Source organism: Manis javanica, chromosome 2 (genome assembly GCF_040802235.1).
Source record: "Manis javanica isolate MJ-LG chromosome 2, MJ_LKY, whole genome shotgun sequence".
Lineage (NCBI taxonomy): Eukaryota > Metazoa > Chordata > Mammalia > Pholidota > Manidae > Manis > Manis javanica.
In genome coordinates, this window is record NC_133157.1 from 31,150,879 (window position 1) to 31,169,561 (window position 18,683).

Genomic DNA, 18,683 nt, shown 5'->3' on the forward strand with positions numbered 1-18,683 from the left:
TTGGCCTCTCCTGTCAGCAGGTGCAAGCAGCCTGGCAGGAGCTAATGAAATGTTTACTGAAAAGATTAGCTTGTCAGTGGAGCCCAGACAGATGGCTATTGATCCTCTGCTCGTCTGTCATCCCTGCCCCGTGTGAGACCCCGTGTGGGCACAGCTTCTCTCTGACCCAGAGCTCAGGGTGGGGGCCCAGGCACACAGAACCGTGTGCACACAGAACCGTGTGCACACAGAAAGGATGTTTGCAAAGGGAGGAGGTCTCAGACCTGTGGCGTGGTCAGGGTGCCCACCACCCCCAGAGGCTCCCTTGGATTGCTCAACTCTGGGATCATGGAAAGTGCATAGGAATTATCAGACAAGAGTTCAAATCCTGCCTTAACTATCTTGTGAAAATATCCTGTAAGACTCAAGTATTTGCATCTGTAACAATGGGACAATAATACCTTCTCCATGGAAGCATTTCAAGATTTAAATCAGGAAATGAGCATCAAAGTTCCAAGAACCAACATGTTGAAGGGATGTTTGCTTGATTTTTAAAAGTGAGAAAATTGAGGCTGAGATGAGAATTCTTGCCCTAGTCCATGGATTTTCCCAACATGGTATCAAGAAATCTGGCTTGTAAGATGTTCTACGAAGCTTGGTCTTTAACCTGCTTAAAAGTGCTGAGCCACTGAAGGGTGTGACTTGATAAAACATGGGTTTAGCAAGATCACTCTGGCAGTAGGGAGGTAAGACTTGAATTTGTCACAGCTAAAGTAATGGCAGTGGGAATAGAGGCCCCTGTAAGACTGAAGTATAGGGCTCGGTGATTAACTGATTGACTGGACATGAGAGATGGGGGTACTTTAAATGACACAGGAAGCCCTAGGGGAGAGCAGACAGGGGGAAGATAATGCGCTCACTGTGCACATGGTGAGTGTAGGATGCCTGTAAGACCCCCAAGGGAGTTATCTCCCAGGTGGCTGACAGGCCTGGTGCTCAGGAGGCAGGTCTGGACTCAGGACCACTCAGGAATCACCGCCACCACCGTGGTCATTGAGCTGGTAATGGAAGCCACCAGAGGGGATGGGGCTGCCCGTGGGGAATGCTTGCCAAGGAGAGAAGGCACCTGAAGGGACAAGCAGAAAGAGATGCCTGTGAAGGGAAGAGTGGTTTCATGGAGACAGGCAGGGACTGATCAACAGGAGAAAATTCTGCAAAAAGGTCATATTTCAAAAACCCCAAAACCTAAAACGTCTCCTGGATTCAATAATGAGGAGGTCATTAGGCACTTTGGAAGGATGACTCTGGGGCAGCTGAGAGTGGGTGGGAGGTGAGGACATGTCATGCGTAGATGACTGGCCCAGAGCTGGGCTATTTTAAGGCGGGCGCCCCTGGGGAGTATTCCCGGGAGGGGAAGGATCCGGGGGAGAGCGAGGCGCACGAGCCAGCGAGAAGAGAGCAGCGAGGTCCTGAGGGCCACAGACCCGGAGCCGGGAGGGGGCTCAGGGCACCGCCACACCTGGAGACAGGGCCAGCTGAGCCCAGCAGGGCGGAAGGGAGGCTAAGCGAACCCCCACGCCGGCAGGGTGTCTATTTTCTTGGGGAGGGCAGTGAGGTTGTCTGAGAAGTACATGGAGGGATGAGTTAGAGCCTTCAAGCACGGCAGGAAGTTGTGGAGACTGGAGGAGAGAGAACTGGCCAGGGCACCGAGGGGGCCGCCAGGTGCAGGAAGAGCTGGGGTGAGTGACGCCAAGGCCTCACAGGGGCAGGACGGCGGAGGTGAGGGAGAAGGGGCTGCAGGGGCGCAGACGGCTGGGCGGAGGACGTGGGGGGGAACCAGGGGAGCAGGCCTTGCCGGACGGCATTCTAGGACGGCTGCTTGGAGACCCTGCAGCCCCGGGCAGGCACCCGCCCCTCCTCACGCTCCCAGAAGCCTCTGGCTTTTCACCCTTCCGCGGCATGCAAGTTGACAAACTCGGGTGCCCGGCATCCAGGGATCAGAAGGGAAGCTGCCACACATTTCAAGCCACTGCGAAGGCAGTGGCGGAGTGGGAGAAAGCCAGGCCAGGGCAGCAGCCAGCCGACTGACCCTGCGGCCCCCAGGCAGCCCACTTCCTTATTCTCAGCCTCAGTTTCCCCAGCTAGACAGTAAGAAGATTGTTTCCAGGCATCTGTAAAGACCCCAGCCAGTACGGACATTCTTTAAAGTGATGTCTTATTTATGAGTGTGTTTTCATAAGCTGAAGTGCTGGCGAGGGGGTCAGGGGCAGAGCGGAGCTCAGGAACGCGAACGCGCTACGGTCCCAAGGAGATCTGAATGTGCCACGCTTCCCGCTAATTAATGGCTTCCTTTGAGGTCATTAAGTTAGACTGGGTAGGTGTGTGGCCTTTCTTCCTACCGCCCTTCCAATTAACAGGCACTTTGCTTAGTAAATGTTAATTTAGAGTAATTGGGCGTGGAGATGAAAGAAGAGCGGGCAGGGGAAAACAATGCTCCCTTCACTGTAGGTTAATTGCTAGTAAGGCTGTTCCTGCAGCCCTGGTCCCGGATGATTAATGGCCTTGAAGTTCAGGCTGAGAGCCCTGCAGGTGGGCAGAGACCTAACCCCTCTGACAGCGATGAGAGCGGAGAAAAATCCCAGGAGGTCTTCCTGGGTTTAAGAGCTAGACTTACAGTGTACTCGCCTGCCCATTAAACAGGCCAAGCGGATCTCTTCCCACTGGTACATTAAGGGAGTCAGGTACCCAGCAAGATAATGTTGGCACAAATGTTTCATGCCACCATAGCGTTAACTAACACCTCTATCTGGTCACATAATTACCTTTTCTTTTATGTGGTGAGAACACTTATGACTTACTCTTAGCAACTTTCAAGTATATATATAATACAGGATTATTCGCTATAATCACCATGCTCTGTGAAATTAGATCCCCAAAACTTCTTAATCTTATAACTGGAAGTTTGTACCCTTTGTCCAATATCTCCCCCATTTCCTCCATCCCCAGCCTCTAGTAACTACCATTCTACACAGTTTCTAGGAATTTGTTTTTTAGATTCCACATATACATGATATACATATGAAATACCTTTCGAATTTTTCTGTCTGACTTAAATTTCACTTAGCATAATGACTCCAAGTGTCATCCAAGTTGTTGAAAATGGCAGGAATTGCTTCTTTCTCGTGGCTGAAAAATATATATACACCTCATCCTCCTTATCCATGCAGCCACGGGTGGACCCTTGGGTTGAGTCCATGTCTTGGCTTTTGTGAGTAATGCTGCTATAACCATGGGAGTAGAGATACCTCTTCAAGATCTTGTTTTCATTTCCTTCAGATAAATGGATCATATGGTAATTCTATTTTTAATATTTTGAAGAATGTCTATACTGTTTTTCCATATTGGCTGTACCATTTGTGGATCCTGTTAGTGTATTACCTGTTCAAAAATAAAATTTTAAAAAGGATATTTGCTCCACAAGAAGCTCCTAAGCTCTTTAAGCACCACTGTGATAGACTCTGGGGACACAGAAATGAATCAGAAACAGTGTGTGTGTGTGTGTGTGTGTGTGTGTGTGTGTGTGTGTGTGTGTGTGTGTGTGTGTGTGACAGAAGGACATTGCATGAATCAGAAACAGCGTGTGTGTGTGTGTGTGTGTGTGTGTGTGTGTAAGAGACAGAAGGAGACTGCATGAATCAGAAACAGCGTGTGTGTGTGTGTAAGAGACAGAAGGGCATTGCTAGCTTGGCGACGGGGATCCCCGTAGTGAAGGTACAGGTTTTGAGCTAGGCAGGATTAATAGAGGCAGAAAGGAGTAAGGAAAACTGTAAAGACAGAAATGTGACAATACTGTGGTGGCCAAGGTGGCCCAGCGAGCAGCCCCCCCACCCCCACCCCATCCCCAAGATCTTCTCTCTGCTCTGAGACGGATCCCATCCACCCTAACCCCACCCAACATGCAAACCTTTCCCTTCCTCCTCCAACCTAGGTGAATTCCTGGCTCCTCTCTTCTTTTTAGAAAGGTAGAAAGCTCAGAGTAGATACTGTCCAATCTCCAGTGCTTTCTCACGAGATTAATTCAGGACCCTGGAACCCAGCATGAGGACGTGGCAATTGGGGTGGGAGAGATGGAGAGAAAAGCGACCATTCAAGGAGGCCGTCAGCAGTCAACAATCAGCTTCCTTCAGTTGAGGCATCTACATTCAAAGCTTCTGGAGGCAGAGCCAGGGCTGGGATAACGGGTGGGCCCACTGGGCATCAGCAGGGGCACCAAGTCCCATCATGCAAAAACCCAACAAAGATAAAGATAGAGAAAATGAATTCACTGGAACTCTTCACAAGGAGCTAATTCTGTATGATTCCCGCCTTTCTCCCTCCCTCTACCCACTAACATACCCTCAACCCATAAAGAGCAACTAGTAGAAATTTTGACCCTTGCATCTCTAGGACCCAAAAGTATCCTCTAAAAAACTGTGGGTGATTTATCCAGGAAGGGATCCTGAAATGGATGTCAGACTCAAGAGAGGAGCAGAACAGAGCCTAAAATCACTCTAGACATCCACACAGACATATCTGTCAAGGGGAAGAGGCAAGAGAAAAACACAGAGAAGTGCTCCAGTCCATTATTTATACTTCTTCTTACACTGGCAGGTATGGGAATCCCCAGGCAGTCCAGAGGTGTCCCTGCTCCACAACATGGCCTGACAGCTTGTGGGAACCTGTAGCCAGCCCTCCCCGGGAAACAGCCTTACCAGGTATTTAGACAGACTAACATAGTCATTCATTTATGAAAGTGGATGAACAGCCATGGGTCACCAAACATTTGAGGAAAAGCAATGAAAGAGCTAAACAAAGATAAATAAACAAAAGGAGCCATCCTGAAAAAGGTAAGCTACAATAGAGAACGTTTATGAGAAAAACTTTTATGTATCTTTGGAGAGATTTGAGAGGATGCTAAATCCGTACAGCAAGAGCTAGCTGCCATTAAAATGGACACCATCATAGAACAAGAGATCATTTCTGAAAATTTAAAATAATTGCAAAATAAAAAAATCTGGCAAAGAGAAGGAATAATAGAATGGCTACGACTAAAACCAGACCAGCTATCTATAAGTCAATGAAATCTTCTAGAACCCAGGAAACACACAAAGCAGTAAAAAAATGAAAGAAAAGTCCAGAGACAGAGGAAAGATCCAGAAGGTCAACATTCATTCATTCAGTAGGAGTTTGAGAAAGAAAGAACCAAAAATAATAATAACAATATTAAAGAAATGGGTGGGGAATCAAAGACAGAATAGAAAATTTTTCTGAGTTAGGGAAAACACAATCCATCAGATTGAAAGAGCCTACTGGGATAAAGCAGGATAAATAAAAACAAAAAGTCCATACCTAGACACTTATAGAAACTTCAGAACCCCAGGAACAACGGTAACATCTTAAAAGCTTCCAGAAAGGAAAAAAAAAAATAGGTCAGTTACAAAGGAATGAGAATTTGACTAACTTCAGATTTCCCATAAGAAACACTTATAAACCGTGCCTTTAAAATTCCAATGGACTATGAGCTTGAGCCTGATTTATACTCCAGGCCAAACCAGCCATCAGTGGAGAGAAGTTATTTTCAGCTATGCAGGGAAAGCTTATATTGGATGTATTCAAACTGACAAATGACTCAGGGGGGGTACCTGAGCAAAGCAAAAGGAATGTAAGAATGAGATTTCAAGAAAACATGGGATTGAAACAAATAAGCTAATCAAAAACAATGAGAGCCAAGGAAAATAAAAATGAAGACAGGAAATAAAGTCAACAGTATTATAATAACTTTGTATGGGGACAGATGGTAATAAAGCCTATTGTGATCATTTCATAATGTATAAAAATAATCACTTTTGTACACCTGAAATGAATATGATATTGTATATCAATTATAACTCAATAAAAAAATTAATTAAAAATAAAGTGGGAGATTCCACTTAAAAAAAAACAGCTTTGAATCTTGACATTCAGTTGGCAGGGGTTAAATACATAGGATTTTCTTTACTTCTCTATAGTTCTGACCACACTTTGTTCTGCAGTGATTAATATTACATAACCACAATATGGTCAATGTTATTTTTTATTATGTTTAAGTATTCAGAAGTTCAAGCCTAGAAGACGTGACTAGAGTTCTGGAACATAATGTAAATGTTATAAACCATGAAAGAGGGGTGAGGATCAGGTACTGATGTGGAGGAAGGCACACTATGTAAAAAAACAAATGCAAGTTGCAGAATAACATAAAAAGCATGACCCCCATTTATATATAATGTTATATACATATTTTATATGCACAGAAAAACACCTGGAAAACTTTTATTCACTTTTACTTTCTATACTTCGGTACCTTTTGAATTTTTACAAGCATGTATAACTTTTGTAATTAAAATGTTGTATATAGAATACTAGTTTGAAGAGTTACTTAATTATTAGCCTGTCTAGGGGACTTAACAGTTTTTGGTAAGGTCCTGAGCAAAGAAGACTGATCGAGTGAAAAGAACTACACCTTCTGGAACAGTTAAAGCCAGACAGAAACCTCAGCTATGCAGTCTTACAAAACAAAACACCACCACCACCCGAACCAGACCAAAAAACAAAGAAAGACCAACACTGCCATCTACTGAGAACTTCTTGGAGAACATGCTGAGTTGGGAAGGCTTTTTGTTTTGCTTTATGAAAAACATTACCTTTTTGAAACCTGCACAAACCTGAAATCTGATTTATCTTCTGGTTTATCAGGAGCATGAATTACTAGGAATATAAGTAAGAAATAAGGATCATAGAGAGATGCTTGGGCAAGCACAGGGGTCTGTTTGTCCTAACAAGGAACTGAGCCAAGAGACATTGTCTCAAGTCTCTGACATGGCTGTCCTGGGGCAAAAGCTCTGTGTGCGGTACCAAGATGAGGAGTAACTGGGTACCAGGTAAGAACCTTTAAATAAGTGGGAGGCGCTGGGACTGATGGTGGGGGAGAGGGAGGGAGATAAAGGGGCATAATAGTTTGCAATCACAATATAAGTTGGTCACAGAGACAGATGGTAGTACAGCATGGAGAATACAGTCAATGATTCTGTAACATCTTCCTACATAGATAGATAGTAACTGTTTTAGAGGAGGTGAGGATTTAATAATATGGGTACACTGTATTATACATTTGAAACCAACATAAGATTGTATATCCATGATACTTTAATTTTAAAAAACCTTTACATAAGTATTATTTCCAAAATGAATGCACCCTTGGTCACGGAAAACGGGTGACCGAGCAGTGTAACCCTATGTTCTGGAAGCTGCAGAAAGAATGGCTGAGTGGACGCAAGATTCCGTGACCTTGGCGTGTAGGCATTCAGCAGATACTGAGTGCTTACTGCCTGCCAAATACTGCCCAGGTTCCTGCACACCCAGAGTCACAGACCCACACACTGGCTTCTGGAATGACTCAAATGGCCAAATCACCACAGTCCAAGAGGAATCAAATCACCTGCTAAGTAAGACACGCTGCCAGACCCAACCCAACCCGATTTGTCTTCTGCAAGCACTGGCTTCCCACATCACACTCACCCATGCTTACCCTACATTCCCTAAAAACCCAGGTCCTGCATCTAATAAACCAAAGTCTGGATCCTTTTTAAAGCAAAGGTTACAAATATCACCATCCTGATAAGATAAAAGCAGACTTCTCTCACCTAATGGTTTAAAAAAGAAGCATAAAGCAAAAAAGTTGTATTAGAATCACAAAATATTAGATTTGGAAAAACTTCCAAAATTATCCAGTTCACTAAAATCAGAAGCTGGGCTGAGGTCTGGAATGCTGTACATACGAACTTGGATTGTTTTTGAATTTGGAAGGATAGTATATGCCAAGAAATAGAAAGGGATGAATGATATGTACAGGGTTTGTGATAGTTAATGTTCAGTAAATATTCAAGAATGTAAAAGTATTATTTCACTCAAAATAATTTAAACAAAAGCTCCAAACTTCTGTGTTACTAAAAGGTGCTAGATTCTAAGGAGAACCCATTGTTTAAAACAAAAAAAATGACATCAAGTATGAGAAAAAGACAAACTGATAAAAGGACAATGCAAGTAGTTGACAGATTAAGTAAACAGAAGAGCAACCAAGAGGTAAGGACAGAAAAGTCTTCTCCTCGATGACCGGAGGGGAAGCAGCTGGGAGCTGGAATGCCTTTACAAGAAACTGGCAGGTTCTCCCTCGGGGAGAAAGGCTTTGCTTCTGTAAAATGAAATATCCAGTTCCAGAGTTGCATTTTCAGATTAGTTCATATTCACTTAGTACTCCTTTAACTGGAAGTCCATTCACTCAAACTCTTCTTGGGGACTGCTCTGAGCCAAACCCTGGGCTAGGCAAGGGGTTCACTAAAATGAATGACACACGGCCCCTATTCTCGGGGTTCTGATTTCCCATTGCAGAGGCAGGCCTCGCAGCCATTCAAGGACGAGAGTTTTGGGGGAAGCCTGTGTAGGATGTGACACAGCCTCATAAAGGGAGTGTGGGGAGCTAGGAAGCAAAGATGCCCCTAAGTAGCGGTATTGTGCTTCTACAGGGTACCCCACACATGCCATGCTCCCTAAGCCAAGGGCCCAGCAGAGTTAGCATCAAATAATCACAGAAGCTATCCTGTTAGTTCTGGTGTTAGGGGCTCAGAAAGGGAAGGGTGTGAAGGAGAGAGAGTCCTAAAAACCCCTAAGGGGTAAAACGGGAATGAAATCCTACAGGGGATCAGTGATGTACCAGAAGGCAGGATGAAGTAATGATGGAGGAAATCCACTGGAGCTGAGCCTTGGGGATATTTCAGTTCGCGTGGCAGAGGTGGGGGGAATGTGCAGGTCTGACAGTCAGCAGAGCCTGAGCAGGCAGGGAGGGCGCCTTGGGAACAGAAGGGTGCCTCAGTAGGACCAGCACGTAAGGTACGCTGGGTGGGAGGAGTAGCAGTGAGGTTTTTGTCTTAAGTTTATTGGAGCATACATACACTATGTATGCATCACCCTATGCCTGTAGGCTATTAATGACTTAGTACATTTATGTTCATCCATGACCAATAATCGTTTTAGAACATTTCCATCATCCCAGAAAGTTCCCTTGTGCCTGTTTGCAGTCTTTTCATCATGCTTATTTTACTTAGCATGATGGTTTTGAGGTTCATCCATGTTGCAACGTGTACCAGTGTCCATCCCTTTTTATTGCTGGACAGTAAACCACTAGAGACATAAAATACTTTAAAAATTCAGTTCACCAGCTGGTGGACATTTCAATTGCTTCCATTTGGGGTTATGAAGAACACTGCTGCTATGAGCATTCACCTACAATTCTTTGTGTTAATATATATGTTCTCATTTTTCTTGGATTAGATTTGCAAATTGAAATACAGCATGCCCAGTTAAATTTGAATTTCAGGTAACAATTTTTTTTGGTATGTCTCCTGAAATATTTGAGACAGGCTGTAATAAAAAGTTGTTTGTTGTTTATCTGAAATTCAAATTTAACTTGGTGTCCTGTCTTTTATCTGGCAGCCCTATTATGCATAGTACCTAGAAATGGATTTTCTCAGCCTACAGTAGGTCTATATTTAACTTTTTAAGAATCTGCCCATCTGTTTGCAAAAGGGACTGTACCACTTTACATTCCAGGAATGTATGACGATTCTAGTTTTTCTCATCCTCACCAACACTTGGTATTGTCTGGGGGAAGGCATTGTTTTTTATTACAACAGTCATTTTAAGTGAATGTGGTTTCTCATTGTGGTTTTAATTTAACCAATAATCCTTAAGAAATTGTTTTTATTAGTCATTCATATGCTTTCTTGGGAAAATGACTAGCAAATCTTTTGACTTTTTAATTGGATCATTTGTCTTATTGTGTTGTAGTTCTTAACATATTCTGGTCTAAGCCCTTTATTGGGTATATGATTTGTAAAATCTTTCTCTGCACATTTGGCTTATCTTTTTCTCTTAAAAATGATTTTTAAAGCCCAAAAGATTTTATTGAAGTCCAATTCATCAATATTCTCTTTAATGGATTTTTGCTTTTGGTATCACACTCAAGTCTTTACCTAACTCAAGGTCATGAAGATTTTCTCCCATTTTCTTCCATAAGTTTTATAGCCTTTACTTCTTTTACCTTTATGTCCATAATGAGGTAAGGATCAAAGTAACTTTCTCCCATTCCTTCCAATCTTTTAAAATATGAGTATCTAATTGTTCCAGCGCCATTTACTGAAAAGACTGTCCTTTCTCCAGTTGAATTATCTTGGCACGTATGTCAAAAATCAATACATCATATACATAAGGGTTTATTTCTGGATTCTCCATATTGTTCCATTGCACTATATTGCCTATCCTTATACCAATAAACAGTCCTGATTTTTGCAGCTTTATAGTTGTGAAATTGAGTAGGTTAATTCCTCTAATTTTGTTCTTCTTCAAAATAATTCTGGCCATCTTTGGTACTTTGCATTTCCATATTAGTTTTAGGACCAGTTTGCTAATTTCTAAACAAAACAAAAAAAAAACCCTGCTGGAATAGTGACAGGGATTCAATTGGATCTACAGAACAATTTGGGGAGAATTGCCATTACAATGGTGCATACTGAATCTTCTAATCCATTCTAATAGTACATATTAAATCCTCGAATCCATAAATGTTTCTCCAGTTACCTAGATCCTTAACTACCCCCAGTAACTTTTGTCATTTTCATTGAAATACTTATATTCTTTGTATTCTTGATGCTACTCTGAGTGGAACATTTTTTTCTTAATTTGGGGGGATTGTTCATTGCCAATACAAATAATTTTAATAGATTTTTTTTTTTTTTTTTGTATATTGATCTTGGATCCTACAACGTTGCTAAACCGATCAGTTCTAGTAGCTTTTTTTTTTTTTTGGTATATTCCTTAGGATCTTGCCGGATCTGGTCATTGGTAAGTAGAGTTTTTTTTTTTCCAACTTGAATGCCTTTAATTTTTTTGGAAGGAGGGAAAACAGGAAGGGGTTAGAACCTCCACTACAATGTTAAATAGAAATTATGAGAGTGGATATTCTTCACTTGTTCCTGATTTCAAAGAAAGGCACTCTTCCACCACTTTGTTAGGTAGGTCTTTCATAGATTGAAAATCCATTAAGCTGAGTTGCCCTCTATTCGTAGTTTGTTGAATTTTTACCAAGAATGGGTGCTGAATTCTGTCAAATGCCTTTCCAGGGTCTTTTATTAATATGGTAATAAAACAAATTTCTGGAAAGTAAATCAAGCTTACAGCCCTAAGGATACATCCTATTTGGTACTGGTTATTACCTCTTTGTTGCTGGATTCAGCTTGCTAATACTGTGTTAAGGAGTTTGCATCTACTTTCACGGGTTTTAAATACCTTTTTAAATATAGGTATTTAAATTTCCCTCTTAGAATTGCTTTAGATGCATACCATAAATTTTGGTTGTCTTCATTTTCATTTGGTCAAAATTATTTTCTAATCTCCCTTGTGATTACTTCAATACATGGATTATTTAGAATGGGTTAATTTCCAAGTATTGAGGGATTTTCAAAATTTCTTACTGTTGGTGACCTATAATTAATTCCAACATGGTTGGATACTTCCTATGACTTAATCCTTTTAAATTCATTGAGTTTGTTCTATGGCACAGCCTATGGGCTTTCCTAGAGAATGTTCCATGTGGCCTTGAAAAACTGTGCATTCTGCTGTTGGTGGGTGGTGGTCTACAAATATCAGAAATTGACTGATAGAATAACATGACAAAAAGCATAAAAAAGAGTACACTATCAATTATTGAGAGTAGGATATGGAAATCCCCAAATATTATTATTGAACTGTTTCTCCTTCCAAACTTGTCACTTTTTAAATGTATTTTGGGGTTCTGTTGTTAGGTGCATATACATTAGTAGTAATTGTCTCATGTCTCTTGACATATTGAATGTCCTCTATTTCTAGTAATATTTGTCTCAAAGCCCACTTTGATGCTAATATAGCCATTAATGGTCCACACCAATACTTTTTCTTAGCTCTTTTTCTTACCTTCCTTCAACTATTTCTTCTCCCTTTTTTTTGAGTTGCCAATCCCTTTTTATATTTCTATTCTTACACGACAGGAAAAAAACCAGCTATCTTATGTTTCTTCTTTTTTTCATTTCTCTTTAGTTCAAAGAATCCTTTATTTTCATGATGATTTAATATTACTTGTCTTTCCTAATTGTTAAAAATCATGCATGGCTGAGCCCTGGCTTTTATAACATCAAGTTTTTTCACTCATCTTTCAAAATAGTCCTACTATTTTGTAAATCCTCAATTAGCAACCAAAAACAGTAGAGTTGCAAGATAAGTCATCAAGCCGTGTATTTTTAAAACACTTTTTCCAAATCAGGAAATACCAAAGGCAGAAGAGACTGTATAAAACTGGTTACGTTGTTTCACTGAATCTATTATGTATGAAAAATTATTTCACTTTTTTCCAACATTCAACAAAAGGCCTACATTCTGGTGATATGTCTTCTTTATAATGAGTAAAGAAAAAACAAAATCCCTAAGTTCTGTCTTTGAATTGAAATGACTAGTACTCATTGTGAGAGCAATTCTATCTGCAGATCTTCTCCCAGCATCAGTCAGGGAATTGAGGACCACACCTCTTTCTACCACAATTTATTCAGTTCTCTTAGCGAAGTCCTCATTTCCAGGATACTGTTCAAATCTACCTTGAAAAAAAAAAGCCTACTTCTACAAATGATGCCCATTCTCACACATCCTTAAATTAGATAAGAAGATGAAAATAAATCTCCATTGGAACACAGTCAATGATTCCATAACATACGGACATTCAACTGTGTTGATAGATAGTAACCACACCAGAGGGGGGTGAGGATTTAATAATATGGGTATAACTGTTGAACCATTCTGTTGTACATTTGAAGCCAACATAAGACTGTATAGCAATGATACTTCAGTAAAAGAAAAAAAAATCTCCCTTGAAAAACACTGAAAAACTTTACTCATCAAAATAATAATACTGCTTTAACACAAACTTAGCATATCTGTGGAGCCAAGGCAAGGCAGTTCACATGCAGACAGGTCAGTTCCCACCGACAGATCAATGACCCCTACGGGGGTGGAAAGAAGCCACCACTCATGCAGAGGAACCTTCAGGCAGGTGGGTACTTCTCAAACATATTACAGCATTATAACTTGTCCTGGGGAGTAAGTAATCCAAAGACTCTAGTCTCTATTGACAGCACTACATTTCATAACAGCATTGCTCACTTCAGTATACTAACTTTATTTTAAATTTTAAATTATGCCACTAGCACTTGGGAAAAAAAGTAATTTATTTGCATTGCTTCCATTTCTCTACTGTAGTGTTAAGACTTGATGTAAGCATCGCTCTTCTACTTCCTATTTACAAATCATTCAGAATATTACTACAAATACAATATACAATTTAAAAAACTTATGGGGAAATGCAGTTTTTGTTTTTCTCTCCTCTTTACAGGCTTCTCAAGTCATCCAACTTAAATGAAAATTTATGTGGTTATTTTCTGTACACATCTGAAAGGGCAGAGATTACACTGATAAAGCCAAAAGAACTCGCACAAATACAATAAAATACAGAAAACAGAAAGTACAGATGATGTTATTTGGGGTACAAATATAAACAATACAGTACCATTTGAGTAATTTAGCAATGTAATACTCATACTTTATAGAAATAAAACTGCAAACCTGGAGAATGCTCTGACAAATATTAAAGATCATATGTACAATGAGGTAAATGTACCTTGGTCTCTTGAGAGGTAATTTAAGTTTAAAGCAATTGACATTTTGAAGCATCTCCTTGACATATAAAGAAATATCAAACACCCCGTTCCATTGGCACAATGTGAAAAAGGGATATTAAAACATGGTTCATGATATTCAATTCACAAATCTTGTTAAAAAATAAAAACAAATTCACTTAAGTTCTTTTTTAAGCTGTAAGAAAATACAGGTTGAATGTCATTAATCACATTTTTTGAAGTTCACAATTACAGATAAGATTGCATAATGGGATTGAAAAGTTGCAATGCACTGACAATCCTCAGAATGTCCTAAAAGCCCAGCATTTCTACAGAGAGGGCCTATGGGTACGCCAACATTCCAAAACAGAAACAACAAGCTGCAGATTACATGTCCAGAGCTATTCTTTAGCATCTCAAAAATATCTGAATTGCATTTTCTGCCAAGCTGCAGAAGAACCATTATTTGGACTCTCTACCATTTGGAGCCAGAACACTGCCACAGTTAAGAAACAAGAAGAAATAGGTGATTTACAATCACTCTTTCAGTTCAAGGAAAAAAATAAACTCTTGATATGATATGTCTAACCAGATACTGATTTTGTTGTATATTTAAATTAGCGCTTTGCCACCTTGTTTTACGAAGTATCTGACAGTTCTCAGATATAAAGGGAAAAAAGGTAACTCATGCATGAGCTGCAAAATGGCCAAGTGATCACTTACATTTTATCATCAGAACTGAAATTTGGAATTGATGGCCATGGCAGTGCATACCGACTCAAGGCACTTCCTGAGCACTATCATTACAGCAGAATTACAGGCTCAGCTCTTTGGGCCTTACCCTGTCCTATAGAGGATACTCCTGGCCACTGCTTCTGGCACAGTCCCCATTGCCATAGCTGCCACCTTGCTGCCATCTCACTCCTGAAATCAAAGCAGAGCAGCCAGCAGGGCCATCTTCCGTCCAAACTCCAAAGTTAGAGACCTCTCCCAGCAACATGCAGTGACTCAAGGAAATGCAGATATGTCCCACCATACCCATCAACCATTTTACTCTAGGTATCAAAAGCAGCTATTCAGTTAAAAGGCTATTCAGGGGACAGGGGCATGGAAGGGTGGCTGGTGACTAGGCACTGGTCTCTGAGTCAGAGATCAGCAGGAAGGCAGGTTGGGAGGAACAAAGTGGAAGTCATGAAGGAAGGGCCATGGACAGGTAATGTGCTGAAGGTATATTTTAGCCAAGTTGAACCTTGGAAGGTGTGCATCTGAAGACAGGCTATACAGTACAAACAAAGGCTTGTTTTTCTAAATAACAAAATCAATACTCTAGTCAAGTTTATCTGCAGGTAAGGCCACAGTAATCATGATGTATTTCATCTTTTAAGTAACTTTTATTTCCAGTATTAGCCAATTGGGGTTTATCAAACCATCATTAGCCAAAAAAGGAATTAGCTATAGCAATGTATAAACCCAATTTAGAACAGAATTCTAACTTTTAAAAAATTCCCTGATTCATTGAAAGTACTTGTTATGCACTTAAGCAATAGCAGTATAATTACTGTAACTCAGTGTTTGACTTAATAAAGAATACCTTCAGCACAAGTTGATCACCTTACAGGACAGTGAGAAACCATGTATTACAACTTCAAATCAGATGAGAACTTTTGGTTATGTTCTTAAAATCATATGAAAATAGTTTTAGTGACAAAATGCGTTGGTGCCCTGGATTTCATAAGGCAGATCTGGTAGTCATAGAAATGGCCAAAAAAAAAAGGTACCGGATCAAGAGCTAGAGATTATTAAACAGGAAATACAACATGATAAAAACAAACCTCTTAGGCTCACTTATCTGCTTTAATGAAATCATGGTAATTACAGAAAAACCCTCAAATTTGGAGTCAAAAGCCAAAATATTAACCTCCAACCACATTTTCCCCATTGTTTTTAAACACATGAAATTGACACTAAACTCCTATGTAATATGCCATTCATTCTAAAATTACTTTGGTTTTAGGACCAAATAGTCTTTCCAATCTATGCTATGTATAAGAGTGTATAGAGTGTATAGAGATAAGACATTTGACAGAATGCAGCTTGGCCAGCATAATGGCCACTATCTCTTACTGACCAAAATACTGTAAAGATTACTCTAACCCTTCATTGGGAAATCTCTAGCACTATGAAGTCCATGTTCTGACTCTTTGTTTCTTACCACTATGATAATTTTTCCCCCACAAGAATAAGATCACAGTGATAAAGAGAACTTTGAAAATTGTAAAATTTCAACTTATGTTCCTCACTACTGTATGAGGTTTAGACTCAAGATAAGAGCTTTGTAAGTGTTAGTTTTGAGATCTTGAAAATTATAGAACAGTACATTCAAAAGACTTTCAGCACTGGATGTAAAAATCAGTTACTACTATAAGCTGGTTTCAACTTAATGTGAGAAAACCATGACAAGTTTGCTTTGAACATTTAATTTGACCAAAAACATCTATAAATGGAGAACCTACACTCAGAATATTCTTTAGCTATACCTCTCCCAAATATCCAGGGTGCACTAAATTCATTACCTAATCATGTTAATTAAGCAGTTGCAGTATCTGCTCACGGAGTAAAGACTGAATTAAAAGCTGCCTTCCTCAAAGTGTAGTGAGACCTCAAAACCACACTAACCCTAACTGTAGTTACGACAGAAAATCCACCCAACATTGGCTCCTATGACTCTCACACATTGTTCTCTACTTAAAATATTAACTACCTTTACCTTTCCAGAAAAAGGCCTATTATTTAACACTAACCATTTCTAATTTTAAACATTACTCATTTCTTAAAAAAATAACACTGTCTTTGATGAGATAAAGAAAAAAATGGCTTACAGAATGCCACACAACTTTTCACAAGCAGCTAGACAAATTTTCCCTTTTAGAAAAATTAGTCTGTATGCTATAAATCTTAAATTATTAAAGTACTGTATGCATCTAGAGTGCCACTTGATTTTTTAAGTATACTTAGACAACACAATTAAAATGCAAAAGCTGGATATGAGAATATTCAAACATGACCATGATAACAATTTACCAATTAATGCCACTTCGTTCCTTAGTGGTTTAAGCACATTCTGGTAGGAGAAAGGCATTTTCAAAATGGAATACTGAATGACATACCACAAAACACTTCCAAAAAAAAAAAACCAGAAAAAGTCTGGGTTATCCAGATAAATAAATGTTTTGAATTAAAACACTATACATTTTAGCACATACAAACTTAATGCAAATCTACTATTTCCATTAGAAAGACACAGAAGTGGCACTTACTGGTATAGTACAATCCCATTTCGAAGGCATGTAATGTTCTGAATATGTGAAAGAACAGTAATAGTATACAAATACAATTGCATAAATTATGTTCCTCACTACTGTATGAGGTCATATTTAGACTCAAGATAAGAGCTTTGTAAGTGTTAGTTTTAAGATCCTGAAAATTATAGAACAGTACATTCATTGTCTGAATCAAGGAAACTCTTTAGTGGTTCAGAATCCTCTGAGAATGTACTAACAGGAGTAAATCACTTTCTTCAAAAATAAGAAATGTGTCATAAAACTCAGCAATCCAGCTCCTTTACCCTTAAAGATGATCTTTAGCACAGCAGAGTTACCTAAAGTTAAGACCAGCAATCATCTTTTTAAAAAACAAGTTTTGTGTTAATAAAAAATAAAGGTAGACTACACATTTTGTGACCGTCCTGGGAAAGAAGTGTTCATAGTGCACAAGGAAGGACCCACATGGCTGTTCCCTGGGTCCAAAGGAATCCTGGGAAGTTCTTAATTGACCTTATTACACTGTTGCAAAAGGAAGCAATATCCTTCTGTTTCCTCTCAGTGAGGTAGAACAACTGACCTCCCAAATTAAAACCCAGGAGCAGATCTGAAGAAAAAGTAGAGTTCAGGCAAAGCCGCAGAATTACATTTTGATGCCTTCCTGTTGACTGAGCTGTGACAATGTTTTCTTAATCCGCAAAGCTGTAAGCCTAGCTGCTCCATTGGCGTACCAACATTCTCTCATAATTTTAGCCATTACTCTCAAAGCCTACAAGAAAATACAAGAAAAATAATTAACCCTTACACCACTTTCCATTCATTGGTTAACAATCTTGACCTGTTTATTTCCTAAATAATGTATGTACAAGTTTTTTTCATTTCAGCATTATTTGTAATAGCAAATGAATATAAGGACCTAGATCCCCATCAACAGGGCACTGGTACCAGCACCTGGAAAGCAGACGGACATGGGGTGACTTACTCAGCAGACTTGAAAAGGCTGATTTCTAGCCCAGAGCTGTGCAGGGCAGAGGAGGAACATGACTCACACTGAAACTCCCCCTACAACCGAGGGACTGACTGCAGCAAGGATGTTCAGGCTAAAAATAGGAGCAACAGCCAACAGCACCAGAACCCAAGCTACCTGTGCCCCACCAGCTCAAATGGCTGGGGGACTGTCCCATCCCACCCAGGAGAAGCCCAGAGGTTTGTATCTGAGGGGACAAAACAGAGATTTCTGACTTGGGGAACACAAGGGTAAAGTTCCATACTAACAACACACTAAATGCTAGGATTTTAAGCTTTCTCCCCAAAACACAGGCAGCAATTTGCACATACTCCTCCAGGCAAGGGACTGCAAGAGGACAGCTCTGAAGAGACTGACATCAGTGGGTTCCCAAGGAAGCGATCCAGTCAGATCGCCCTAATGATCACCGATCACCGTCAACAAGCTACATTTACAGGCACAGAGCTTCCTGCATGCCCTTTCTGAACACAAAGAGAGTGTGAGTGTGATGAGACACTTGAGGAAAGGATTATGAAATGCAGAAGCCGATAC

At 40.1% G+C, this 18,683-nt stretch overlaps 1 protein-coding gene across 2 annotated transcripts in view; it reads right to left on the reverse strand.

Moving 5' to 3' along the window:
- Nucleotides 1–13,338: 13,338 nt before the first annotated feature.
- The window catches only part of TGFBR1 (transforming growth factor beta receptor 1), a 55,190-nt gene continuing 49,845 nt past the window's right edge, over nt 13,339–18,683 (reverse strand). For both annotated transcript variants that reach the window (XM_037004011.2, XM_073227114.1), the window contains exon 9: nt 13,339–17,894. In XM_037004011.2, coding sequence (XP_036859906.1) covers nt 17,769–17,894 — 126 coding nt within the window. In that variant the 3' untranslated portion in view covers nt 13,339–17,768. The remainder of the gene's footprint in view (nt 17,895–18,683) is intronic.